The sequence below is a fragment of the Terrapene carolina genome, unplaced genomic scaffold (genome assembly GCF_002925995.2).
Source record: "Terrapene carolina triunguis isolate 2854851 unplaced genomic scaffold, T_m_triunguis-2.0 Scaffold234, whole genome shotgun sequence".
Classification (NCBI taxonomy): Eukaryota; Metazoa; Chordata; order Testudines; family Emydidae; genus Terrapene; species Terrapene triunguis.
The window spans coordinates 8,664,263-8,691,419 of NW_020664585.1; the positions used below are offsets into that span (position 1 = coordinate 8,664,263).

General features: G+C 48.3%; 1 protein-coding gene across 1 annotated transcript in view; it reads right to left on the reverse strand.

Annotated features, from left to right (window-relative positions):
• Positions 1–27,157, reverse strand: part of NCOR2 (nuclear receptor corepressor 2) — a 392,352-nt gene that overhangs the window by 174,812 nt on the left and 190,383 nt on the right. The window contains exons 6-7 of the mRNA XM_024196814.3: positions 24,801–24,914; positions 1,881–1,937 (exon numbers count right to left, since the gene is read on the reverse strand). Of these exons, the coding sequence (XP_024052582.2) occupies positions 1,881–1,937; positions 24,801–24,914 (171 nt within the window). The remainder of the gene's footprint in view (positions 1–1,880; positions 1,938–24,800; positions 24,915–27,157) is intronic.

Here is a 27,157-nt window from a genome sequence, read left to right on the forward strand (position 1 = left end):
GCGTGCATGACCTCCTGCCTCTCTCAGTTTTGACTAACCAATTTCCTCAGTGACCTCTTGCTTTGAGCAATCAGCACCTGGCAAGCTGCCTCCTGATCAAGCCGACGTTTATCTGTCACCACCTCTGTTTGAATATAGTAACCAGAGTGCTCTTGACCTAATATTAGTGAGACCGCCATGCCCACAGCCAAGTCGGGAGCAATTCACGCAGCTGTATTTCGAGTGAACTCAGGAAAAATCTGCAGCCCTTTCACATGCAACTGGCTCCAAGGGACCCAGAGCTGCACAAGAGACTCTAGGGCTTGAGGGTCGCCTAGGACTGTTGTATGTGCCTATATCACCAGACCGTCTAAAGAGGAGGAATACCAAGCAAGGCAGGCATGGAAAGCTCTGTCCTCCTTCCTAGAGCAATTTCCTTTCTGATTCAGAAGAGTAGCTGCATATGAACCTCATTTCTTGGGTCCCAGTAGCTTCTCGAGGGCCCTTGTCGTGGCTGGGGCCCTGTTGTGCTCACCACAACATGGCAGCGAGTGGGAGATGGGAAAAGAGCGTAAGCCCCGTTCTGCAGCATGTGCATACAGGCCAGGTTTCCATGCCCCACTCAGAAGTGGGGCTAGAATGGACAGCGACTAGGCTGGGACAGAGAGACAGGCTTAGCCTCAGTAAACACCACCCAGTGCCATTCATTTATTTAAACACACCGCATTTAAAGGACCAGCACTCAGCCCTGACAGCCAACCGGAGGAGCAGAGAGAGACTCTGAAGGGTTTAACTCCTTGGGGACTACAAGGAGACACAGTTATGCGCGATCTCCCTAACTGAGAGGCGAACCGGGGATCATTAACTTCCTTGTGACACCTCCTGCACACACACACACACACACACACACACACACACACTTAATGCCACGCTATCCCAAACACTTCTGAATTAAAACTGGCAAGGCTGGCTCATCCCCCACCCCCCTCTTCCCAGGGGCTATTCATCTGGCAGATTCCACCATACACTTGACCTAAAAAGTACCTGTCTGATTAAGGCTGCAGTCAGTGGGTGCTAAGGGTGCTCAGCACGATACAGGACTGGGCCCTCATTCCTCCCCCCACCCAACTGCTCCCTTTAAATAGAGTAGAGGGAGTTCTCCTGGGAAGCTCCGACACAGCGCCCCGCAATGAGCTGTTTTCACCTACAGCTCAGGAATCATATAGTCACTGGCATTTGCTGGAGACAGAGCAGGGTGTGTTGGGTAGAGGGGAGGGGACAGCTGAAATTTGACAGCAACCATGAATAACGATGATTGAATTTTCACTGCTCCCAGAAGTACGTCAGGCAGCGGAGAGAGACGGAAATTGGACTCTTACAACTTCACAGAGTTATTGCTGACAGGTCATTCCGATCTAGAACGGGCAGTCCTGGAACATGCTCTTCTGACACCTCTCCTGCCCCCCTCCCCGCATGCTCTCCTATTATAACTGTGCTGGGGAGGGGGGCCCACAATGAGATCGCCCGCACACAGCATCCTGATGTTCACCAGCCACTGAGGCGCTGAATGCATAGTACCAGGAACGTGGTGGAGGAAAACATTAGCGTCACGCATTCACAACTGCAGTGTCAGGCACCAATCAGGTTTTGGGAAAGTCCCTCCCACCAATCTGCCTTTGGCAGAGGTAGAAGCAGGCTAAGGCTCCGAGAACAGAGCTACATGGTGTGTGTGTGTGTTCACACTATCCGCTTTGCTTCCTCTTTGGTGCACACCAGTGACACATTCTGGCCAGCAGAACACTTCCTCCTTATGGTTTACACATAGGATGGTGCACTGGTCTCCCAAGACCTCTCCAAAGTTGGCTGCCCTCCAAATCCCCATGTTGTGAGACAAGACTTACCAGTTCCACTTGGGGACCCAGTCCTTCCAGGATCCTGTGGGCCGCTTCTGCTTTTTTCTGCAAAGAAGAAGGGGGAGGGGATAGGAAGAGAAGTTATTTCTCTTGCCGATCACAATTTCAGTCCCATGCTTCATTTTTCTCCCTGCTTTTTCAAAACCTTTTGTTTTTTAAACTGCTGCTAAACTCAACCATCACCACCTCCCCCGTAAGGTGCCAGGGGAAAGAAAAGGTTAAAAGCAGCAGAGCTCCCAGATCCGCAACACAACACTGCAGGCAAAGGGCATCCCTGGCTAAGTTTAAGGACTATGCACGTTAGAGGAGCTGCAGAAAACAATCCAGATGCCAGCACCTACTCCATGCTGCCCAAGCAGTCCCCTCGTTCTCAGCGCTTATTCATTCAGGAGCCCTCTGGCCGCTCTCGGCAGCAACTGAATTCTCTTTCACTTTTCAGGCGTTTGGATTCTGTACAATTACCTCAGCACTAGCACAGCACGAGGGGGCGGGAGGGGGAGCAGACAGAGACAGAGAGAGATGCCCTTTCTAGGATTCATCCTCTCACGAACATGTGATCATTCCATCTGAGCTGCCCCTTAGCTCCTTCCCTTGCTAGTTTCCCCTCTCCCCTCCCCAGCACAAGACACATCCCCCTCCCCGGCGAAACTACCTGGCACTTACTAGGAAAGCAGGAACATGTGTCATCATGTGCTCAGTGGTTACTAATTAAACAGGCCTGAAAAAAGCCAGGAGTTCACTGAGCGGGGGAAGCTAAATAAAAGATGACATGTCCAGTCAAAAGCTCTCTCCCTAGCAAAGCCAGGCTTCTCCATGATTGGTACTAACAGCCCGATAAGTCTGGATCGCTTTACGCTGCGGAGGTGACCCAGCGCTGCTCACATAAAGCAAACCACCTGGCAGGATAAGGGGCTGGGGAGATGGATTTTTATACACCCGTATGAAATAAAACAGAGAATGTTAAGCATTCAGGAGGGTTAGAAGGTGGGGGCAGGAGGGGGGGAAAAAAGAGATAAAATTCCACTGCTGCCTTGAAGGGTTTAGCGTGGGGAGCGCAGGCAGCGCGCAGCTCCCCCAGGGTTTTAAAACACAGCGGAGTGTGTGGGGGGGAGAAATCCTTCTTGAAGCACGTTCACCGCTTCCTCCCAATAAGCGCTAGAGATGGGCTAGAACTACAAGCTTGGGATTTGGATTTCAAACACTCCCAAGGCTGGGCAGCCCGAGGGCTGGGTTTCCGTTAAGTGCACTATAAAAAGACAGGGGCGATTTGCCAAATTTGGATCAGGATTTCAACCTCTGGGGTATTTAGATCGAGGGGGCTGATACCGGCCCCTCTCTGACAGCAAAGCACATGCCCCCCTCACACTGATGCCTCTGCACAGCTGGATGCACTTACAATGTTTTGTGATGGGAGATGCCTTGCTAATCCCCCACATGCCGTGCTGACAGCTCACCTCCATTCTCATCCGGCAAATGCAAGGGCTTTATTATGTTTCCCAAGATTTACAACTATCTATTCCCTACATCATCCCAGGGCAGAGCCTCAAAAGTGCAAATGCAGATCGTAGGTGTGCAAATACCAGGGCCTTGCACACCCACACAGAAGAGCTGATTTGCATGTGAGCACTTTTGCAGGTTTGGTCCCAGGATCAAAAAAGAAGCACGCGTCTGCAGTCCTCCACTAACCTGCTAAACGTCCACTAACCAGCCCCAGGGAGTTCACCTGACCAATGAAAATTTGCCCAGCAAACCAGGATGAGTTTCAAACTATTCCACGCGCTGCAGGATGTGCGGGTGCAACGGGGTGGAGTCTCCTCTCACATTGTTGTGATTTGGAACTAACTCAGCTGACATCACCCCAATATAACTGAATCATGCAGCAAAGGAGCCTTCCTCACCAGGCAGAGTAATACCACCACCAGCATGCAGCTCGTACACAGCATGTTTCATCAGTAAAGCTCAGAGGACTTTACAACGGAGGTCAGTATCATGATCCCCATTTTACAGGTGGGGAAACTGAGGCAAAATGATTTGGGCAAGGTCAGCCAGCAGCAGAGCCAGGAATAGAACCCAGGTCTCGCCAGCCCCAGTCCAGTGCTCTATTCGCTAGACCACACTGCCTCCCTCGTAGCTGTGAAGCTGTAGAGAGCTGTTCTCTCCATGGCACAGAGACTGGCCATGCCCCACTCAAGGTGAAGCCCAAGTTCTGAACATGTGTAGTCTCCATGCCCAGTGATGTAGTCTCCAACCCAAAGATGCCAAGCTACCGCCCACCCAAGGGATCTGTGGGCAAGGGAGCTCTTCTACACAGACAGCCCAAGGGCAGCCACAGTGAGAGCCCCACAGTCGTGGCCTGCTGAAAGACACAGATAAAACATATTCCTGGCCCACCCCTTCCTGCTCCAGGGGATGCTGAAGGGAAAAATACCCCCACAGCAGCCGAAGCAGGGATAAGCTCCACCAAGCTAATGCCCAAGCAATGTACAGAGGAGAAGCAGACAGCTGGCAGGGGGCAGAGGTGAGACTTGGCTCCTGGAATTTTATAGCAACGCCTTCCCTGTCTCAAATTTCCAGATGCAACAGGGGTCTGCTTCTGACCTCACTCACCCCAGCATAAGGTCAGGAGCAACTCACTGAAATCCGTGGTGTTACGCCAGCAGGAATGGGGGAGAGGAGAGCAGAGTCAGCCCTGGTATTTCCACCCTCTCTCTGAGCGGCCAGCGCCCCCATCCCCAGTAGTCACAGGCTCCCCCGATACTCAAAGGCTAGTCTGGCCCAGCGGGAGGCCATCACATTGGTTTGCATTTGAACTACCACCCAATAAACCAGCTGCAAGCTGCAGCCTGGCTCACGGCTCTGGTGCAACTCGAGTAAAACAACAGATGTGAAGAGCCCTAACTGAAAGCACGGAGTGGAATCGTGGTGCTAGTGAACTATGCAGCCAGTCCAGATGGGGCTGGGAGAGGGACTCCTGCCAAGTGAAGAAAACATGCAGAGATTTCAAAGGTGCCTTGGTGTGGTCTCATTCCCCCTCCCCCTCCAATTGTCCCTTGCCTATTGAGTGGCCGCTGTGAACTGAGTTGGTGCAGCAGCCTGTTCTTAGTAGAACAGTGTCCACATCACAGAAACCTCCAGCGCAACCGGCACCCTGGCCGGCAAATCTCCATGTGGTCAGGGATCAGACAGGCCACGGACAGACAGAGAGAGAATCCAGAGAGATGGGAGAGAATGAACTGTCCTGCCATCCCCAGATGTGGTCCATCCAGCTCTGGGGTGAGGCCAGTGAGTGGATTCAGTGTGGGGAGATTGCATTGCCGCCTGCCTGGGCTGTACTTGTTCCAGAGATGAACGAGGAACATCAGTCTCTGGAAAGCACAGCCTTTTCCCCTAACGATAACGCTCACCTAGCATTTTCTCTGTGTCTCTAACAAGGTTCCTTGACACTCTCCTCGTTAACAAAGGATTGTCTCCCCTCGCTGGTCCCCCAGTGGAGACACTTCACAGGGATAGTGTGTGATGGCATAAGTGACTTCACTGACGGATCCAGCAGGTGGAGAGAGGAAGGAGAGAGTTTGTTCGCAAACAAATAAATGCAGTTCCAGCAAAGGGCAAAGAGAAACATGCTGTAAAAAATACATGGCTCTTTGGGTCACCTCTTTCTTGCATATTTAGCCCAGTATAAAAGTCTACCTACAATAGGCAGGACCAGGAGGAATTGCCAAACTCAAAACTAAGAGGTTAACAGATAATGTTGGGATGGGGCTCAGCAAGGCCAACACTCTGAATGCCCAGACAGACTTTCCTCTCAAAGGTGAACCATGCCCAGCTAGATTTTTGTAATTTGCTCCTTCTTGGGCGTCCCCTGAAGATGATCCAGTAGCTGCTGCATTTGCAGCTCACACCTGTCTGCCTGCTGACTGGCACAGAGATGCCTGGGAATCAATGGTGCCTGTAATCTGCATACAGCACTAGCTGGCAGAGAGCCATCGGACACACTTCGAGGTCCCCTTACCACAATATCAAGCCTTTTAGTCTAGAGCCATGGTAGATGTAGGCCCACATTTCACTCCAGCCTCCCCCCCCGCCAAGACAACTGGCTGTGATTGTCAGGCAGGGGGCAAGGCTCTCTCACTGGCAGGCCCGTGTCTGGGCAGCTAAATCCCTGAGATGCCCATTTGATTTCCCCCCGTTTTTCCAAGTCTCTTCTGTTTGGGTCATTTGATACATGACCGTTTCATATAGAGGGAGGGGGTGCTTCAAAGTCTGTAGCAGAGGTGGCGGTGGGGCTGTGATAGCGCTTTATAAGTGACGACCAACAATCTGTCCCACCACAGATTTGCAAAATAGACCGCGCCAGCATTCAGAGCTAGGTTTATCTCGCAGACATGGAAGCCACCCAGTGGTCAGTTGTATTATCTCCACTTGGTTTCTGTTCTCACCAAGGCAGGCTATATTCCAATCAGCCCCAGATCACTTCAGCTACCAATGAGGCAATTCAATTAGCTACAAACGGAAAACAAGCAGTGAAGAGATGCAGCTTAATTGGCTTGCATTTCACCCATCAAAATCTCTATGAAAGCGCCTTGGTGCTGAGGATTCTGCTAGTCCCTGGAGATCTGTGAAGCTGCCAGAATGTACCTTGCGACATATATTTGGGAATGCAATGGCTCTCTCTCCAGCATGGCCCTGTTATACTAGATCATCACAATGGTCCGTTCTGGCCTTGGAATGTACGAATTTGATGAAAAGACAAAGCAAAAATTTGCCTTAAATGGGACTTAGATTGATCAAAAAAAAAAAAAAAAAGTTGCTTATTTACACATTGCAATGGTATTTGTTCTTGTGCACTAAGCTTCTTTAAACTCCTCTTGTCGGGCTCGGCTATTTGAGGCAGACATGCCCCATCAGCTACACCGGGAGGAAGCGGAGGATTTGAACTCTTATCCTTAGGCTCCAAAGGCACAAGCTCTACCCTGAAAGCTAAAACATCAGCTCCACTAACGGGTCAGTCTGGTAGCTAAGAAACCACACAAGCCAAACTATCAGGCTGAAGAACACACTATGGAGAAGGCTGCCCTCTCTACGTGGCTTTTCCTTTAACCACATACGGCCGCTCTGCTCCCGAGCTAACGAAAGTGGGTTGCTAGCTAGAAGCTCCCCCGCTCTACGAGAGACCACTGTGACGGCAGACCAGGACTTCGGATCCCCGCTAACACCGAGGTTCGCGCACTCTTTCCGCAGCATGCGCCACATCTGAAGAGAGAGATCATCCAACTTGCCCTTGCACCTTACGACACCCCTGTGGCCCCCACAGGCCACTGCTTACATGGGAAAGCAGCTTGATGCAGTAATATGGTATTTTTAGCTACTTTCATTGCCATTTCACAACTGGAAACAAGGAGGAGTCAGTCCCATGGGGCCATCAGCAAGTGATCTACGGACCACAGCCAAGGAACGTCTCCATGAACACAAATGCTGCCGTTTGTAAAGCACTGTATCAATGGGATGTAACATATGGCCTGCGTGATAAGAAAAACGTTCATCCCTACTCATAAAAAGGGACAACTGCCAAAAAGGGACTTTTCCATGCAAGATCCCTTCCGTTCGGAAACAATGGCTTGTACTGTAGATTTCCTGCTAGATTCATTAAGAAAGGAAAACACACCATTCTGTAGCCAGCACTGTTCATATAACGCTATCACAGCTCCATAGATTGCAGTTGTATAGATCCCTACCTGTGAAATTAAATGTAGCATCTCATTATAAAGTTATAAACTTGCTTCACCAGTGCAGTAGCAGAACAATATCATGCAAAAATACATCACTGCAATGGCTGCACTTCAAGCTATGGTTGAACACAACAACCTTAACTCTGCCCGTTACACACAGACATTGGAACAGACTGGAATTACATGATTTTACATCTGCATACATTTTAGATACACATGTATCTAAAGTTCCAAAAACTAAACCATTATACTAATGTCTGAGAAAGTCTAGGTGATGACATAATTCAAAAGACCGTCATGTAATGTTTACATGCAAGGATTCAACCTTAAAAGCAGTTCACCCCAACTGACAGCTTTTAATATTGCATTTAATTTCTGGTCTTCTTTCTTTTTTTTAAACAGAAGGGAGGAAATTGAAGTTAAACAAGCCTCAGTTCTGTAACTAATACAAACCAATCAACAAAAGCCAACTGGAGTCTATCAATGCCATTAGTGAGCCGCACACTCTGAGGCTTGGGCACCCGTCTGACAAAGGTCACGACGTGTTAGTTCTGCATGCTAAGTACTATATGTGTTTCCATGGCTGTGCATTCATCCTCACTAATTTGTATGAGTTAAGCCTGTCCCTGGACTTGTCAATATTAAACAGTTAGAAGTTTAACCCCAATGAGCCTAGAATTTTCAGGTCTCTGGGAGATCTATAAAACACTAGGATCTTGGAGAATATTGATGCAGCGGTATTAAAAACGTATGAACGCTTAAAAACAGTGGGTGAGATTATCAATAGGAGCAGAGTTAGGCCAACTCTGAGTGCTTTGAAAAATCCCAAACAGCATGCTGTGCAACGCAGGCATTTAGCGAGCGGTGCACAAGTGTGCACTCATTTCTCCTTAGGCATCCACCTATTGGCTTACTGACACTGACTCTGGCGCACGCCTGGTACAAAACGTCACGCCAATTAACCACAGGCGCAATTAATTGCGGGCACAAGATCGTGCCCACAAAACTAGAGGCAGTCTTTCACTGCGAAGGCCCATTATCACAGATCCTGGTGCACAAAAGCAAGATGTCCTGGCACAATCAGACGCCGCCTATATAGGCTGATGTTGCTGAAGGCCTGTGTGTATGATGAGATTAACTCAGAATCAAGCTGAATGTGTTTGGCTGCCACACTTGTCATATTTAGACAAGTGAATGAGACGACCGGAAGCAAAACACTGCAGGGAGAACGGAGTTGGGAATCGAAAAGAGTGACATCATTCCTCTTGCGTTAACTGATTAACATACACATCTCCAGAATGAAACAGCGCTGGGGAAAGTATTCTGGGCACGGCCTCTCGCTGTACAGACACAAAGCAATGCCTCGATCACGAAAGCTGCCTGATTAACACTTGACACACAATGTAATTGCTGACGCTCCTTGCTGCATTTATCAGATCGTAATACAACTGTAACAAGCTATTTAAAAGGCCACACAGACCGAGGCAAGAGCTGGGTGGCAGAGATGTTAATGACATATATTAGCTAGCCAAAGTTTCCCCACAGTCTTAATAGAAGACTTTTGCTGAAGGACGAACAGCATCAGGAGAACACGCTACCGTTCTGCAGGCTCAGGGACAAAGAGCCTGGTCCAGGAAGGCAGGCGAAGGGGCAGTGTGCAAAGGAGGCTTAGAGCTCCTCCGCATTAGCAGGATCTTTGCAGCAAAATGGTGCCAGTTCCACTGCTTCTGTGCCCTTCTATGGGCACCTAACAGGCATCAGGATTCCACTTAGGGCTCAACGCTACTTCCCCAGGAAGTCAATGGGATTTTTTCCCTATTGATTTCATCAGGAGCATACTGAGCCCTTAATGATCAACCCTACAGTGCGTCCATCCTTACACTCCATCAGCCAGCCCAGAGTTCTGAATATGTGTTATTTAACTGCGCTGTCACCAAGACATTAACAAGCAAATCTAGGCATTGTTCTGAATGAATGAAAATCCCACTGGTTTTATATTCCCTCCACTGTTCCTCAGCAAGCAGTTAATGGCCCCTATTCCAGATTCAGTACAGATTCCTGACACACCATCCATCAGTGGCTCAGCATCTGAACGGAGTCATTTGCAACACAAGAGCTAGCACTTTGGGGGCAGAATTCTGCTCCCTTTTACACCACAGCCATTCTACTTGAGTGGAGTGACTCCGGATTTAGCACCAGTGTAAGCTTGCTAGGGCTGTGGAGAAGCCTCCTCTGGGCCGCTTTTAGGAAAGTACACATTGAGAGGTGCGATTGGACATAGTACAAGGCAAAGCATTAGCTCTTCACATGGGGGTTTAGGGGTCTCCAGATACAGGGATGAGCAAATGATTTATGGGTTTTACTGTAGCACCGGGAGGCCCAAACTGAGACCAGGGCTCACAGGGAGGGGCAGTCCCTGCCCCAAAGTGTTTACAGTCTAGGTAGACAAGGGGTCGTATGATAAACAAAGGCACAGAGCAGGGGAGTGACCCGCCCAAGGCTGCCCAGTAGCAGAGCTAGAAATAGAATCCAGCTCTCCTGACTGCCAGTCTAATGCCTTATCCACATTAGGGGATCCCTCTTGACCCCTTCGGTGACGACACTGGTGATTCTGGCCCACGTGACAGGACAATCAATCCCTACGTAGCGTAGATCCCATTTGTCAACAGAGCCAAGTAGCTGCACATCTACCTGCCCTGCCCACCTCCACCCCCTGGTACCCCGGTGCACACATGCCTCCTGCAGAGCAGGGCTCTACAATGCATGGTGATCACGGCCTGCCCTCCCTTGTGCCGCTGAACCAGCACGACGACTGTGCAGAATTTATCGCCAGCTGCTTCCCGGAGTATACCAGAAAGAGGCCTAATTCTGCCATGTCACAGTCACCAGGGGGTGGGCATGGTTATTTCCCATTCGGGGTGGGACAGACTTGTCACGTCATGGCTCTAACGGGGCATTACAAACAACAGAGAGCTAAAAACCCACTGAGTTACGCCCGGCGCAGAGAGCAGTTTCCTTTTCACCTCCCGGTGCTGGAAACTGGCATCGCCACAGGCGTCCATGCTCGTGAGCCCGAGAAGCTCCAGGCATGCTTCACGGTTTGCTTTGCATCTCCCCGCTGTGTCCCGTTCCACACGTCATCATGTCTTGGGCTGCTGCTGGGGCCGGACATACCACAAATAAGCTGGGGTGTATTAACACAGATCGGCACCGAGATCCATTCACATTTCCAGCTACGTCCCAGAAGATGGGCCTCCTCTGAAACTCTGCCCCTAGCTTCCCCACTCTGCCTTCCCAGACTTCACATCCCGGATGGACTCCTTGATTTCCCTCTCTATGGACTAGACTCTCCTTCACCCTAGGGGGCGCGAGGAGCAGGGACAGAGCACAAAAAAATCCTCCTTAGACCCCATCTAAGGTGCTGGCCGCAGTCACAGTCCTTGCTCTGGCTGCATCAGCACCAGCATCAACACCCGCATCTATTTGGCATCTTCCAAGGAGGAAGGATGATCGATCCCCTCCCCCAATTCCCACTGGCCTGTACATCCTCTCTGAGCACAACCATGGCTCCTGGAGGCTTGATGCCTGATACCTCCAAGGACTCCTACATCCCCATTGTCCCCTGCTGGACACTGGGCTGGCGAGCCCCAATTTAACCCTTTGTTTCTCAGATTCTCTGCTGGATGGGGCACCCCTGCCAATATCAGGATTATGCCCCGTAAACCCACTCCTGAAAACAATGGTGACATCGTACACAAGAAACTCCGTGAGGGCCAAGACAATCTCCATGCAGGTCTAGAAATATTCATGGCAAAGGTTTTCAGTGGGACCCTCAATCTAGGAACACAAACCTGGTTTTCCCTTTGCTGAAACTTGGCATGGGAGGGGAGAAAAAAGAGTCCATTAGAGCAATTTACAAGCAATGAGAGCGTCTTGTAGGGATCACAATCCAGCACAGCATCCTCTGACTCCCAAACCTCCCAATGTAGTGTGTGTGTGTGTGTGTGTGTGTGTGTGTGTGTGTGTGAGTGAAAACCAAAAGCCAAAGATGAGGAAACGAAGTTATTTTGAGAAAGCGGATTCTGGAATTAGAAGGGGGCGTTTTCCTGGAATTTTTCCAACCATCGTTCCATATACACTCACAGCCGCCAGTGCTGAACCATGCTCTCAGGGTTATTTATAGCATTTCATAGACAGCAAATGCAGCACTCAAAGCCAGGCCATGCCTAAGAATGTAAGCATTCTCATTCAGGATCAGGCATGTCCTGCACTGAGACAAACAAATCTCTTAAAATGGCAGGAGAATACCCAGAGCAGTGCTGGAAACGTTCACTGCGTGACTATGTTCTGGCCTGGCCATTTAGATCATGAATTCACCACCACACGCTGGGTAGCAAGACTTGTATATTAAAGCAGCAGGACAGATTCTGATCTCAGTTACAATGGTGCAAATAAGAAGTAACTCCACGGAAGGCAATGCAGTCAGATTGGTGTAAACCTCAGATCAGAATCAAACTCCTATATCCTGCAAAAGACAGAAATAATCAGTTTCATTACGTCAAATGTAAAGATCTCTCTTGCATGTGCGGTCTTTTGCATTAAGATTAAAAGATAGCTGGGACGGGACTGCCGCTTATCAATACTGGCCCCCATCTGGAAGGTTTTAATTTCTAGACACCAAGAGAGCCTTTTATTTTCTCCCAACTCCAGGTGCATTTCATCTGGAGTCAGACCACCATGGCATTTTGGCACAGCTTACAAGCTAAGCAGGGTTTGGCATGGCCCAAACTTGAATTGGAAACCTCCCAGGAAAACCTTGGGTTCTGCAGGATGGTGTTGTGCCAATTCAGCAGGTCGTAATCTTCTCTCTATGAAGATTGTCTACACTCAGGGGCTTGTCTACACTCGAAACACTGCAGTGTTTCAGTGTAGATGACAGGAAGGGCTCTCCCATCGGTGTAGGTAATCCACCTCCCCAAGAGGCACTAGCTGGAAGAGTATCAGAGGGGTAGCCGTGTTTGCTGCTTTTACAGATCCAGACTAAGAGTCCTGTGGCACCTTATAGACTAACAGACGTATTGGAGCATGAGCTTTCGTGGGTGAATACCCACTTCGTCGGATGCAAGCTCATGCTCCAATACGTCTGTTAGTCTATAAGGTGCCACAGGACTCTTAGCTGGAAGAATTCGTTCGTCAACCTAGCACTGCCTACGTGAGGACTTAGGTCAGCTTAACTATGTCATTCAGGGGTGTGGATTTTTCATACCACTGAGTGACGTAATTGAGTCAATTTGACCAGGCCTCAGTATTGGTCCGATGTCCTCAAAAGTCGAATCCAGGGTCTGCTAGTCAGAGCCTTCTGTCTGATCTCAGCCACTGGGGTGGAGTTAGAGGAGAGACGTTAACTCCCTTCCATGAATCAAGAAATCCCTATCGCATTGATACAGCAAGGGGGTTATTTTTCCTGTCGCCTCATTGATGCGAGCACTCTCGTGAAACAAAGGGACGTGCAATGCGTGGAATTCACACGGCCATCAATTGGTCCCACAGTTGAAGAGCCGAGAATAAAACTTTTCAAGAGCGTGTCCACCATTCCCTATGGGAACTCCCTGAACTAGGCATCGCAGGCACCGTGAATTCTGCGCTGCTATTCTAGCGACAAAAGCACAATTGGAAAGTTTGAAAGAATGTTACTGAAATTCTACCTAGCAGGTAGTATCTGCAATAGGCTGTGCTGCAGACAACCAACTCTGTTTGCAAATGACTCATCAAGCATAATAAGAAAACTGGGGAAATGGGTCATATTGGAGATGTGTATTAATAATCCTCCCAACATTTCCTGTGCAGAGCGTGACTGACCGACTCATTTCTGTTCCTCTCTCGTCTCCGAGTACTTGCCTTTTGCTAGTCATTTTAAGTGGGTTTCTGCGGCTGAGTGTGTCATACTCCATCACACCAAGTGACAGAGGTGCAGACCTTTGGGGGGGCGTGGAATTACATATAAATATCCTAGCCAGCAGACTTCAAAGTTATCTCCCATTCAGAACGCACTTTAACATGAAAAATGAAAAGGCTAAGGAGGCCTTTGAAAGTGATAATAAAGTCTAGTCATCAGCACAATTATAGGAAAGCATCTATTTGTCAGAAGCATCGTATAGTACGGCTTACGCTCCTCTCCTCAGAGCTTCTGGGTGTTACCGCACTTACTGCAGTTATTTCCAGCCCCTCTGAAAGCCTAGGATACAGCATCACTTGGTCTGGATGACTCTCAGCGGACAGAGAAAATCCCACACTTACATGGAACTTCTGATCCCTGAGGAAGGTAATAAATAGACAGAGGGCAAAAGTCTATTTTGCTTTAAATCTCTGATGGAAAACAAAAGGGTTCCAAGGTGCTGGGAACTTCAGATGATTGAATTTTGCCTGTTTGCAACACATCTGTAATGCTAAAGCGATGCTTACCGCATATTTTTAAATGTCAATAAAAAGATTTTTGTTTTTCCTGTTTAAACTGTCCCACTGTAACATCTGAAAGGCAAACCTGGCCTCATTGTCTAGCACATCAGAACCTGAGAGTGAAACTGACCAGAAACAAAAGTGAAACCAATCAGTCTTTTTTTGTTTAGTTGTCCAAATAAGCAGAGCTCAAAAAATAAAATAAATACATCAATAAATGATGTTAAGTAAATTAGATTTTTAAAATTCTTTCAGCTTTAATGTTCAAAAGTAGGGCTGTCAAGTGATTAAAAGAATTAATTGCAATTAATCACGCTGTTAAACAATAAAAGGATCTTTATTATATGGAGATATACCTATCTCATACAACTGGAAGGGACCTTTCAAGGTCATTGAGTCTAGTCCCCTGCCTTCACAGCAGGATCAAGTACTGTCCCTGACAGATTTTTTTTTTTTTTTTTTGCCCCAAATCCCTAAATGGCCCCCTCAAGAATTGAACTCACAACCCTGAGTTTAGTAGGCCAAAGCTCAAACCACAGAGATTCACATATCCCTTCATGCTTCAACCACCATTCCAGAGGACCTGCGTCCATGCTGATGACGGGTTCTGCCTGATAACAACCCAAAGCAGTGTGGTCCGACGCATGTTCATTTTCATCATCTGAGTCAGATGCCTCCAGCAGAAGGTTGATTTTCTTTTTTGGTGGTTCGAGTTCTGTAGTTCCCGCATCAGAGTGTTGCTCTTTTAAGACTTATGAAAGCATGGTCCAGACCTCGTCCCTCTCAGATTTTGGAAGGCACTTCAGATTCTTAAACCTTGGGTTGAGTGCTGTAGCTATATTTAGAAATCTCACATTGGTGCCTTCTTTGTGTTTTGTCAAATCTGCAGTGAAAGTGTTCTTAAAATGAACAACGTGTGCTGGGTCATCATCCGAGACTGGTATAACATGAAATATGTGCCAGAATGCAGGTAAAACAGAGCAGGAGACATACAGTTCTCCCCTAAGGAGTTCAGTCACAAATTTAATGAACACATTTTTTTTAAACGAGTGTCAACAGCATGGAAGATGTCCATGCTTTGGTCACCGTTCCAGAGAAGAAATATGAATATTTAGCATATCTGACAAGCAAATACCTTGGAATGCCGGCTACAAAAGTGCCATGCAAATGCCTGTTCTCACTTTCAGGTGACATTGTAAGTAAGAAGAGGGCAGCATAATCTCCTGTAAATGTAAACAAACTTGTTTGTTTTAGCAATTGGCTGAAGAAGAAGTAGGACTGAGTGGACTTGCAGGCTCTGAAGTTTTACATGGTTTTGTTTCTGAGTGCAGTTATGTAACGACAACAAAAATCATCTACATTTGCAAGTTGCACTTTTATGACAAAGATTGCACTACAGTACTTGTATGAGGTGAATTGAAAAATACTATTTCTTTTGTTTATCATTTTTACAGTGCAAATATTTGTAACCAAAAATATACACTTTGATTTCAATTACAACACAGAATACAATGTATATGAAAATGTAGAAAAACATCCAAAATATTTAATTGGTATTCTATTGTTTAACAGTGTGATTAAAACTGCAATTAATAGCGATTAATTTTTTTTAAACACGATTAACTTTGAGTTAATCGCATGAGTTAACTGCGATTAATCGACAGCCCTATTCAAAGGTGTTCTACTGATACAGATTTATTTAACACAGGGTTTTCACATTGACACTGTAGCCCTGATTTATAGTGGCCAGTATAAATCAGGAATAAGTCCACTGAAGTCACAGTTACACTAGTGTAAAACTACTATGGGATCAAAATCACACCCCATGTCTTTAAAGGGCAAGAGGATTAAGCCTGTTGCAACAGAGAAACTAAATAGATAACAAGAGGCTAGAGTCTACTTGGGAACATTAAAAACTTTCGTTTATTTATTCATTTATTTCTGGAAGAACCAGCAATGCTGAACATGCTTTATGAGGGCAAATGGATAGACAGGGAAATACATTTCCTACAGACATAAGAGCAGTAGGATTTTTTTTTTTTTTAAAGTATAAAAAAATCCTTTGAATTTCAATTTCCACCACACTGTTGTATCTATAAATACATAGCAGTGCCCTTCTGAAGGAACAAGCACTGAGACAGAAAACAAATTAAAATTTCATCTTATTGATTTCCACAGACACAATCCCAAGAGCCAAATAGACATTGTTGCCGGCTTCCACTGGCTGCTCTGCATCCAACTCCGTTTTTCAAAAGCCTGACAGCAAAGCCTGAAAGGGCAAGCAGTGCCACAACCCATCAGCACCCGCACCTGCGATGGAGAACGAAGGGATTTACATCCAAACCCGAGTGACAAGGTGGTTAATCACGGTCCCACAGCAGTGGCGCTGAACATAAAAAGCGGCAGTGAGCATCTTGACATTAACTCTTCCTCTCCAAAAGAAAGAAGTGATGAGCTCAACACTTGAAAGGAAAGCGGACGTGCCCGTGTTTCAAAGGACAGCTCTGACACTCAGATCAGAGACTGGCTGTCTCAGAGGAGAGAGATAAAAGCCATCAAGTCTCTGGGCTGAAGCTCAGTTATAGCCCTGCGACGCCAGGAAAGCCAGGGTTTGAGCCTCGCAGTGCACTGAGCTAAGTGGAGAAAGGTGCCTGGCGTTAACTAGAGCCCCAGTTCAGTCAGCAGCTTTTCCGCCCCAGATATGAACCAACAATGGGGGTAAAATAGCCGAGCCCCAAGAGAGGGAAGAAATAGCTGAAGGAGATGCAGGTATATGGCTGCCCAGAGATGTGCTGTAAATGTAGCTCCCTCCTTACACACACAAGCAGCTCTACAGAGGATTTCAGGAAGAAAGGGGAGGGGGGGAAATGGGGGAGGGGAACGTGGGGGTGGGAAGGAGGCAGTAATGGGGGAGGGGAACATGGAGGTGGGAAGGAGGCAGTAATGGGGGAGGAGAACATGGGAGTGAGCGTTACAGAGACGGGGTAGGACCTAGCACAATGGGGCCCTGACCTGGTTGGTGTCTTGGGGCTACTGAGTTGTAAGTTCTAGCTCTCCTGTTGCAGCGAAGTCCTTCCGAAGGTGGATGCTTTCCAGAGCCTTCAAACCGCCTGGAGCAGCAGTTCTCAGCAAGGTTTGAGCTGCCCTACTCATCTCTAGAGAGGGTCATTTAAATGTCCACACAGCCAGTCACTGCTTCACCCGGCAGAAAGCCGGTGTTCCAGTAAGGGCCTGCTCCACCAAACTGCATCCAAAACCAATTTATAGATATTAGCCAGGATTGGAAACTATTTTGAAACCTCTCTCTCTCTCCAGTGCAGATATGGCCTTTGACGGATTAGAGGATTCACAGCTTCAAAGAACTTTAGGCCAGACGGGACCATCAAGCCACATAGCACAGGCCAGGGAATTTCCCCCAGCAATTTCTGCATAAAGCTCATATCTTGCAATTGAACTAGAACGTATGTTTTTTTGAAAGGCATGAGATCTTGCTTGAAGGGAGGGGCCGTGGAGACTGAGCTATCCAAATCCTGAGCCTCTCCTGTCAGTAATAGGCAGTCTGAAAATTGCCACGCTGGAGTATGCCATAGACTGGAATATGGGAACAGGACAGAGACCCACCACACGTATTTCACATGATACGTTACCACCACCCTGGGCTACATTCCAACCCAGTGTCCTACCAGTTAGAGGTTCCTCTTTCCCACGAGCAGTCCCTCTGAGCCAGTGATTTCCCTCCATGAACAGAGACGTGCTGGAAATCACAGAAACATACACATGGGCATGCACTGACAACGGGCTGTAAGTGACTCTGTGTGCGTGTACAGTGATGGGGAATTCAGAGAGCAGAGTTAACGGCCACAAACGGTGCATTCCCCTGTCCGGGCAGAGGCAGCCTGGGAGGGATTGCTGACTGGAGCCGGAGAGCGTCCGCCCGGGCACTCTGACAAATGAGATATGAACAAAACCAAAAGTGTGATGAGTTCTATTCAAAAAGTAAATCGAGGGGTGGGGGGGAAAATCCACCCCGCTCTGAACAAGAGACCTGGAATTTTTGCTTAAAACCAGAGTTACTCGGCCAGAAATGTCAAGGCAAATTGTCAGCAATGTCAGAAAAAATATATAAGCGGGGAGGGCGGGGGGGGAAATCTCCACAAAACAGCCTTGTGGAATAAAAACATTAACAACAATACACCCAATGCATGTGCCCTGGTTATGGGGATTTAATGTGAAAATGACAGGGGAGGCTGCCTTGAGACAATAATGTAGCCCAGGAGGACTAATTACAAACTCTAAGGAGATTCCTACCACCTCAGAGGTGTCAGCCCAAGCTGTATTCATCCTTCTCTCCCACAGGGGAGACTGAAGGTCACTTGCACAGTTGAATTTAAGTGTTCACCCACTTTCCTCTTACATAATTACCGGCCGTGCGCCAACCTCTGGCAGCACTTGACAACGGCTAGAGAAGCAGATTCTATTGATTAACTCAGGCCTGGTCTCCTGGCGGTGAGCCCAAGGAGCAGGGAATGCTACTGTGTGAAATGAACATACCTTGGGTGGCTGCGATTGCCACGGCTCTGCGTGTCCTTAGCAGAATCCCACAGAGCGTCAAGCAGCAAATGTCAAATCAAGAGGAGGGTTCCAGGGACAGTTTGCAAATAGACCCGGAGTAACATTTTCAAAAAGTACTTGTATGTGACTCGGGCTCCCACGTGCCTCCGTCACTTTTGAAAATGGGACTTGGGTAACTCTGAAAATGTCACCCTTGGTACATTCGTGCTTTGGTCCTCAGGTAGCAGCAAAAATGCTGGGCCACATCTCAAACGTGCTTCTATTTAGAGCCTTCTCTACATGGCGGGTTGCTGCAGAGCAAACCAGGGTGTGAATCCACAGCCCCTCAGCCTGCTGTATATGAATGTTCACTGCAGGGTGCTGAAAGCCCTGGAGCACGGTAATGGGATGTTGTAGAGTCACACCCTGGTTTGCTGCACAGACATGCCCTAAAACTGCACCTGGCCACGGGACACCCTTGTGTGTGGGCACAAGGCCCACATCTGTATGCACAGTCTGGGTGGTCACAGCACAGCTATGCCATGTCATGGGCTTGTACGCAAAAGGGGGCAAGTGCAAAATCTGCAGGCGCAATTTCCAACGCCCACTGAGGATGGAATGACAAAGCGTCTCGGATCAATATACACAGGTGGAGATTTTCAAAGGCACAAATGGCCACGAGATGGATGTCAATGGTGTCCGTACGCTTCACTGCCACGTATGCCTTTGAAAATCTCATCCAAAAAGCAAATGCAGCCAGTTCTCTCAAAACAAAATCCTGTGCTTTTCTACCTTCTTTAATCCCATCTTCACAGCCATAAGTTTCCGGAATACGATTTTGTCCAACACATTGCATATAGTAAGAAAGGGATCCCAGGTCAAATTTGCCAAAGATCATAAATCTCTCTTATGCAGAGAGACCTTTCAAATCACACTTGTAAAGTAGGTCACAGGGAGGAAGAGACGCACAATAGTGTTAAGGTGAATGTCAAAGGAGAGCCTGGATTCTGAGGAAAGCTTTGATGCAGACAACTCCAGCCGATATTCTATGCCCCCATACACAATGGGGTTCCTCTGCACCACTTACCCAATGCGCCGGTGGGAAGAAATACAACTCCCCCATGAACCACAAGGCTAAAATTAGAATCCACTCACCCCTGAAGAACCACAGCTATAGCCAAAAAGAAAGTAGGTCACACAATAGCTGCCTAACTTGATTGCCTAGAATCTCTAGCAGTGTGTTCTCCTCTCTCGCCTGGCACAACCTGCAAATAGGGGGGACCCACACACTTGGGCAAGCAGACACTCCAGTTTGGGGTGGAGCACTAACCCCTTGCTTTGGCATTTAAACAAGTGCCTGGTTTTCCTCCTCCTGAATTCAAACGGATGATCCAGGGATGCATTATCACCCCAAATACAGATTCAAACTTTCCCTCCCACCCTGGAACAGCCTCTCTCGGCTGGCTGGATCGCCCTTGGGACTGGATATCTTTCTACTGACACTACTACACCATTTCGCTCCACCCTCCACCCCTCCGTGAATCAAAATACAGATGCTTGGCTCCCCGGCAACCCTGCTTTCTGCAGCAATTGACTGGTAGCCTCTCTACATCTCAGCTGGGAGGTGTGATTGAGCTACGTGCATCAACAGTGATTTCCTTCCTAACCATCAACCTAATGTATCGGGACTCTTTGTTGCTTTTTACATCTACCTAATGGCATTCATGTGCAGGACTGTTTTTGAAACTCAGCTTCATGGGGCTACGTTTGACTCTGTGACCTCCTTCTATGAGCCCACCGCTACAAAGTATGTGGTGGGAACACCTTTCACTGCCAGAAACCGACCAGTCACGCTCCACTAACACAGCTCTACGCAGACCCTAATAATCCGTGGCCAATAAGAGATCTCAGCACTCTGTGGACCAGTGTGTAAATCCTTTCATTATCAAGAACTAGTAACAAATTAAACACGCAGTCTAGACTTCTTCTATCTGCTTCATTCAGATTCTGAGACCGTATCCACCGCCGCAGTATCCAAATGCCTCCAGCTCTTACAAATGTGACAACGTTCCTCCTCTGCCTTGATGGGTCCTGCGCTTTCCTACACTAACCTCAGAGGTTCACGGCAGCCCTCAGTTTGGCCGCTTTTGCTAGAGGCTCAAACTTGCCGTTCACTCAGCTAACCTCATCACTGGCCAGCATGGGGGAAACGGAGGACAATCTCCACAGTCTCTGTTGTCCCACCTAGTGGGTTGGGGACCGGCCAGATCCCCAACCTTCCCTTCTGGTGTGTCTCACAGACCAGGTCAACTCCTCCTGTGTCAGATAGGGAGTTGGGGGGATGGGGAGAACCCGGGCCCACCCTCTACACCGGGTTCCAGCCCAGGGCCCTGTGGATAGCAGCTGTCTACAACGTCTCCTGTACAGCTACAACTACCTGGGCTACTTCCCCATGGCCTCCCCCCAGCACTTTCTTTATCTTCACCGCAGGACCTTCCTTCTGAAGCCTGATAACGCTTGTACTCCTCAGTCCTCCAGCAGCATGCCTTCTCACTCCCTGCTCCTTGCGTGCCCCCCACTAACTGATGGGAAGTCCTTTTTAATCCAGGTGTCCTGATTAGCCTGCCTGCCATAATTTATTCTAGTAAATTCTTAATTGTCTCCAGGTGTCTTAATTAGCTGCCTGTCTTAATTGGTTCTAGCTGGTTCTTGATTGCTCTATGGCAGCCCCTGCTCTGGTCACTCAGGGAACAGAAAACTATTCATCCAGTGGCCAGTATATTTGCCTTCTACCAGACTCCTGCACCCAACTGGTCTGGGTCTGTCACACATATTTGTTTTGCTCTTCACTGAGTTACCTTCAGTTTGTCAACCTCTCCCTGGTACTGAGCCCCCAAGGGAGTTAAATGCACACCCGAGAAAGGCAGCCCTGGGAAGTGGGGGGAGAGGCTGAATCTCCTGGTAGCTGCCTGAAGGAGGATCTGGGAGATCCCTATTCAGAGCAGCTGCAGCAGAAGAGGGGAGCTGAATAAACACAACCCAAACCCTTGTCCTGTGTGTTACGAGAGCGCCAATTGCAAGACTGATTTGATTCATATGTATGCGCACGTAGAATCCCACACATGTTCTGTTCCCTCCTCTAGAGGCTGCACTACTGCACTCCCCAACAGCTGACGAGTGATCTCAGTTCACAGCGCGAGGCTGGCAGCCTGCCGGGCCTTCTATTTAAAAAAAAGGTTGATTATTTATTTACATTTTTTACCATTAAAATGTGTCCTCACGTTATTCTCTCTTCTCTTTTGGGGGATCCCATGTTGAAGCACATCCCAGCTGTCACGTGGATATTAACAGAGCTACATGTGGAAGAAGTGTGTTATTTAGTCATCTGGAGTCAGGCTTGACCTCCGTTTGATCCACACCTGTTTTGAACAAGCACGTGCTATTGCGAAGGTTCATAGCAAAACCAAAGCCAGGTTTTGGGCAGGAATGAATATTCGCAGTATTGGGGCATGAACTGCAGAACAAAGTGAAACCACAAACTAAGAACTGAAGCCAAGCCGTCATGCTCAGCTGCTTCCAGTTCATTGTTACCATTTGCTCTCAAGGGCACATTTAAACTCACATTGTTCTTCACATTCTTTTCAGCACCAGCCACTGGACAGTTCAGTGACCCCAGCAGCCCCAAGCAAGCTGGACAGGCAGTATTGTCACTCAGTGCTGTTTGAATCATGGGGTCATGGCACTTCCAACAGATGACACTGTTCCAGGGACAGTCCAGCTCTGCCTGCCCCTCCTGCTGCAAAAATCCAAGCACTGCATTTATACCTTCCACTGTGCACCCAACAAGTACACTGAAAGAGTGATCCCTAGGATTGGAACAACCTTCCCGAGCCATCAGGCCATGACGGCACTCTGTCTTCTCTCCAGTCCCTTCTCAGATCATCAGTATAATGTGTCAGTTATCCAGCTAACCATCAGACTGTGAAACAAAGACAATGAACCAATCCACCCTGCCCCCAAACCAATCCAACCCAATGTGCTCAAAACCCCACCCAACAAGCTACACCTTCCCCAACATTGGTGAGAAAAAGCTTACTCCCCTAAGTGACTGCATGATCCTGTGGTCCTCATCTTGGTCTTCCCACTCCCTGGTGTTGTCGTCTTAACCTAAAGCCTAAGCAATTCAGGTGGGGATTTTGGCCAAGATTCTCCAAAGTGACTAGTTATGTTGAGTGCACAACTGGAGAGGACTTAAAGAGGGTCAAGAGTTTTCAGGAAGTGCTTACGCGGCTGCCCCCTGAAACCCAGGTCCGTTTAGGTCGTCTCAAGGTAGGCATGAACATTGTTTAAAATCTTGGCCTCTCTCTCTTTATACAGTTCCACACAGCATCATGCATATCTAGGTGTTTATGAGTTATAAAGAATTACCTCGCCAAAGTAATTGCTTTACCTCTGAGTAGTGCCCAGGGTATGTAATCTTTAAAAGTCAGGCACCTGGAGTTCTGCAGCTCACAGTGAATTCAAAGGACTCTCAATTCAAAACAATTAGCAGCTAGTCACTTTCCTTTTATGCAGAATCAGCCATTAAACCCAACACCTAGAATGAATGTGCTTCATTATCTACAAAAGGGCCCAATTTTCTAATGTCAATGCAAAGCACCCAGCCAGATTCATTTCTCCTTCGATCCCAATTGCAGGCAGTGGCCATGTTTAATGAATTAGCAGTCCAGGAGAGTTACACACTGTCAGCAATTCCAACACGCCCTTTTATTAAAATTTGCTGCCGCGTTAAAATTCTACAGATTCAGTGCTGATTTGTGTCAATCTCCCTTCCATTTGCCTTGCCCCGTTTAAAGTGTTCAACACAGATCACATGGTCCTTTAAATACCCCCTTCGCCCTTAGGCTCTCTAAGTCTGTTTTGCATAATCACACTCACGGTTAGCACTGGATTCCCCAAGTGCAAGGGATTGGGAACTTGGCACAGCTAAAGCCACAGGCCCTGCCCTGCACCGCGGTTCTTCAGAAAGCAAAGAAAGGGCAAACTCGTTGCACTAATGCAAGGTTTTTCTCAACGTTTCCAGGCTGATGATCCCTTATTCAAAGTCAAAAATGTCCGCAATACCCTCACATTTACCGCAGCAGAGTAAAAACACACAAGAGTTACGACCACAGTAAGCCGAGATAATGTATCTATGTGTTTTGAGAGGCTGAAAGAGAGTCCTTGACCTTGAAGGGTAAGGGTGTGGGCGAAGGGGGGAGGTTTCCTTTGCTTGATTGTGTTTCAATGTTAAAGGTCTCACGTTCCCCACCGGGGGTCGCGACCAAACACTGCCCTACAGGAGCAGCAGTGAGCTCACAGGGAACCCCGCACACCAGACAGGTGCAGACTGCTGGCGATAACCTCTCAGATAACCCCGGCGATACCAACGTGCTCTGCAGATGGCATGGGCCAACAGTTTCAAACATGAGACCAATGGGCGCTGCAGGCGCTAGGCCCCTCTGGGAAGCAGGCCACTTCCATAGAGGTGCCTAAATATGGGATTTGGATGTCTGGGGCACCCAAGTTTGAACATGTCAGACTCAATACTGTGCTTACAAGCTACGCAGAAAGGCGACCATCATTGGGGGGGCAAGGGGGCAGCCAAGAAAGCACACCCCCCCCCAGCACATCCAGCCATGGGAGGGGAGTTTCTAAGGGATCATCCTACAGGTCAGCATACAGTAATTCAAGAACCCAATTTACCCCAGGAGGATGTTATGCTGAGTGGTTCCTGTTGGTTGATCGCGTCAGGTTCCAGGGCATCCTTGTAGGTATTTCAAATCCCCAGCTTATCCCCATTAAACCCTCACCCCTTCCAGCAATAGAACATGCAACAAAGAGCCACACTACATAATTAACACCCTTTGCTCTGGCTGTCAACATCCACCAACCGTCATCTCTCGCAATTTCCACAAGAGATCACATGGCAGGTAGGCCACTTGCATGTGCTGCTGGCTGAAATCCAGATTGCCCCCCCCCCACTGGCCTGGCCCCGGTCAATTGTTACAAGCAGTCATTTCCTGATGATAATACAGGCGAAACTAGTTGAGTAGGGAGTGCATATGCACAGCACAACTGCCATGTTAATACCTCAGTCAGTTCAGCAAGCGCTGGTCGGTACGTGACTTACCCTGTTCTCATCATAGATTATCTGCACTAAGCTGCGGTGCTTGGACTCAATAGGCGGGGGTGACATCGGTTTCTCAGGCTCTGGTGGTTTGGCTGCTTCCTCCTCCAACTGTTGCTGTGAAAGGTTGAAAAGAAGAGGGGGGGGGGGAAGAGTGAGTGGTTCAAAAAAGGAAACACTCTGCCCATATGAGACTCTCTCTCTCTCCAGCACTGTGACAGATATAGAAAATGTAACCATGAACCATTTCCCGTGAGACATCAGCAAGACAAAGGGGCTAACAGAGGGGAGGGGAGAATAACCCTTTAACATTTCCTGTTGCCTCAGCCAGGGTGTTTTCTGGCCACAAACTGGGTAAAGTGTCCCTCTTAGATCTGGCCTGTGGATCTCGACGACAGATGCGATGCATAAAAAATAGCGGAATGAAAATTCCATGGAGGAAAAACATTTCTCAGAGCAGCAAAGTTCCTTGTTTATGTCTTAATTTGGAGCTGCACTGTTTGCCACTCTCGTGTTTAAAGGGGGGCGGGGAGATGAGGGGTTATTGGACTCTTTTGGTTTAATATCCCACTACTGAGTTCCTAGTTCTTCACTTGAACGAGATGCCTTCTGTGGCTACGTCTTATTATTCTTTTTCTATTTACAACAGTGCCTCGGATCCTCAGTCAAGCATGAGGGCTCCCTTGTGCTAAGCGCCGGACAGCCAAGTCTCAAAGACAAAGCGTCAAAGAGAGCTCACAGGACACTGCAGGCAGATGAAATGGACAAACAGGGTGGGGAGGACGAGGTAACACCGGGGTGAACCGAGTTTAGCAGAAAGGCAGAAGTCGCAGCTCTCCTGCCCAGTGCCAGATGGGAGTGAGCCGCAGGCATCCCAGCAGAGGCAGAATGTAAGGGGGGAGGGGAGGTTCAGCCAATCAGGAGATGGGAGCTGTAGGGATCTCAATGGGGAGTACGTCCCATGCATGAAGGGCAGCATCATTAGACAGGGCAGAGATGCAGGCAGGAAGTGGGCAGGTAGGCCAGAGACAAATCTCACTACTGTATGTATTAGATATTACTAAGGAGCCCAGAGGCAGGGTGTCAATCATCATTAGGGGGCTGCTTCTCATGGTCAAACGGCCCCACACACTTACTGGAATATCGGCGCCTCATACAATTCTAGGAACATCAGACTGACCCAGGAGCTGCTGCTAAGGGCATCAGCACAAGCAGCACAAGCCATTCTCTTCAGGGCATCTACAGACCAACGGCCTGTCTCAGGAAGGTCGTTTTCAAATCCCCTTTTCCATGTTAAATAAAACGAAGGAAATTTATCAGAATCTGGTAAAAACTCAACACCCCAATAGCTGCAAACTAGCCAGCACTGAGCAAGGGGCCAGCGTCCAGTTCAGACTCCCCTGCCCTGGGAGACAGATTGCAATGAACGGACATCTCTTCCTCTGTGGGCCTACATAGAAAAGGGGCGTGTGGCGGTTCCCTTAGTTCTGAGTCACAGCCTTACCCTGGCTGTACAGGTGAGGTACCCAACTCCACCTGCTGAGGGCCATCGGGGCAACCAGCCGGAGCCCAAAAGCCACACCCAAGTTTCCAGACATGTCCACAGCTTTTACCAACAGCAAAATGAGGATAACCCTGATAGTCACTTAGACGTGACTGCTCAGAAGATGAAGTGAAGCAGCTGCTTGTTTGAGCTCAGCAGTGTAAAAGCCTGCCCTTGATCACGTCCTGCAGAGACAGGCAGAGAGTGGCCAGGATTCCACGGGTGGCACTTGGCCTTTGGGCAGCCCTGCTGTGGAGCGGATGCACCTTGGAGAGCGCTAGAGAAAAATTAACTCTGGCACAGCATAAAATCCAACGGATACAAAACGAGGGCTGAAATGCTGCACCGTGAAGAGACGGGAGGTAGGAAGGCACCTAGGCAGGCTACACAACACAATGCAAGAGATTTCCTCCTGCTCCAATAGCGTCTCATCTATTGTCATCAGAAACACTGAATCACACTGATCCTAGAGGAGCCTCAGATTTCTAAACATACAACTTCAGCCCTCTCTGGACTGACATTTCAGCCGCTGGTGCCACTGCAGCAATGCAAACCCCTTCACACCAGTGCAATGCAGTCTGCATGCCTGGGTGCAAATCGTTCTGCATTGATGCAAATGGTATCTATGCTATGGGTTCACACTGGGGCAATTCTGAAGTCTCAGCATAGGCAAAGCCTCTGTCTCCCAATAGTAACAAGATGCGTGTGCACGCATGTGCATGCTCAAGTGTGTTTCACGAACGTTAGTCAGTGCGTGATGCTGTACAGCACATCCGCCATGGCCTGAGAAGCATTTGGGATTGTAACTGTTTCACTT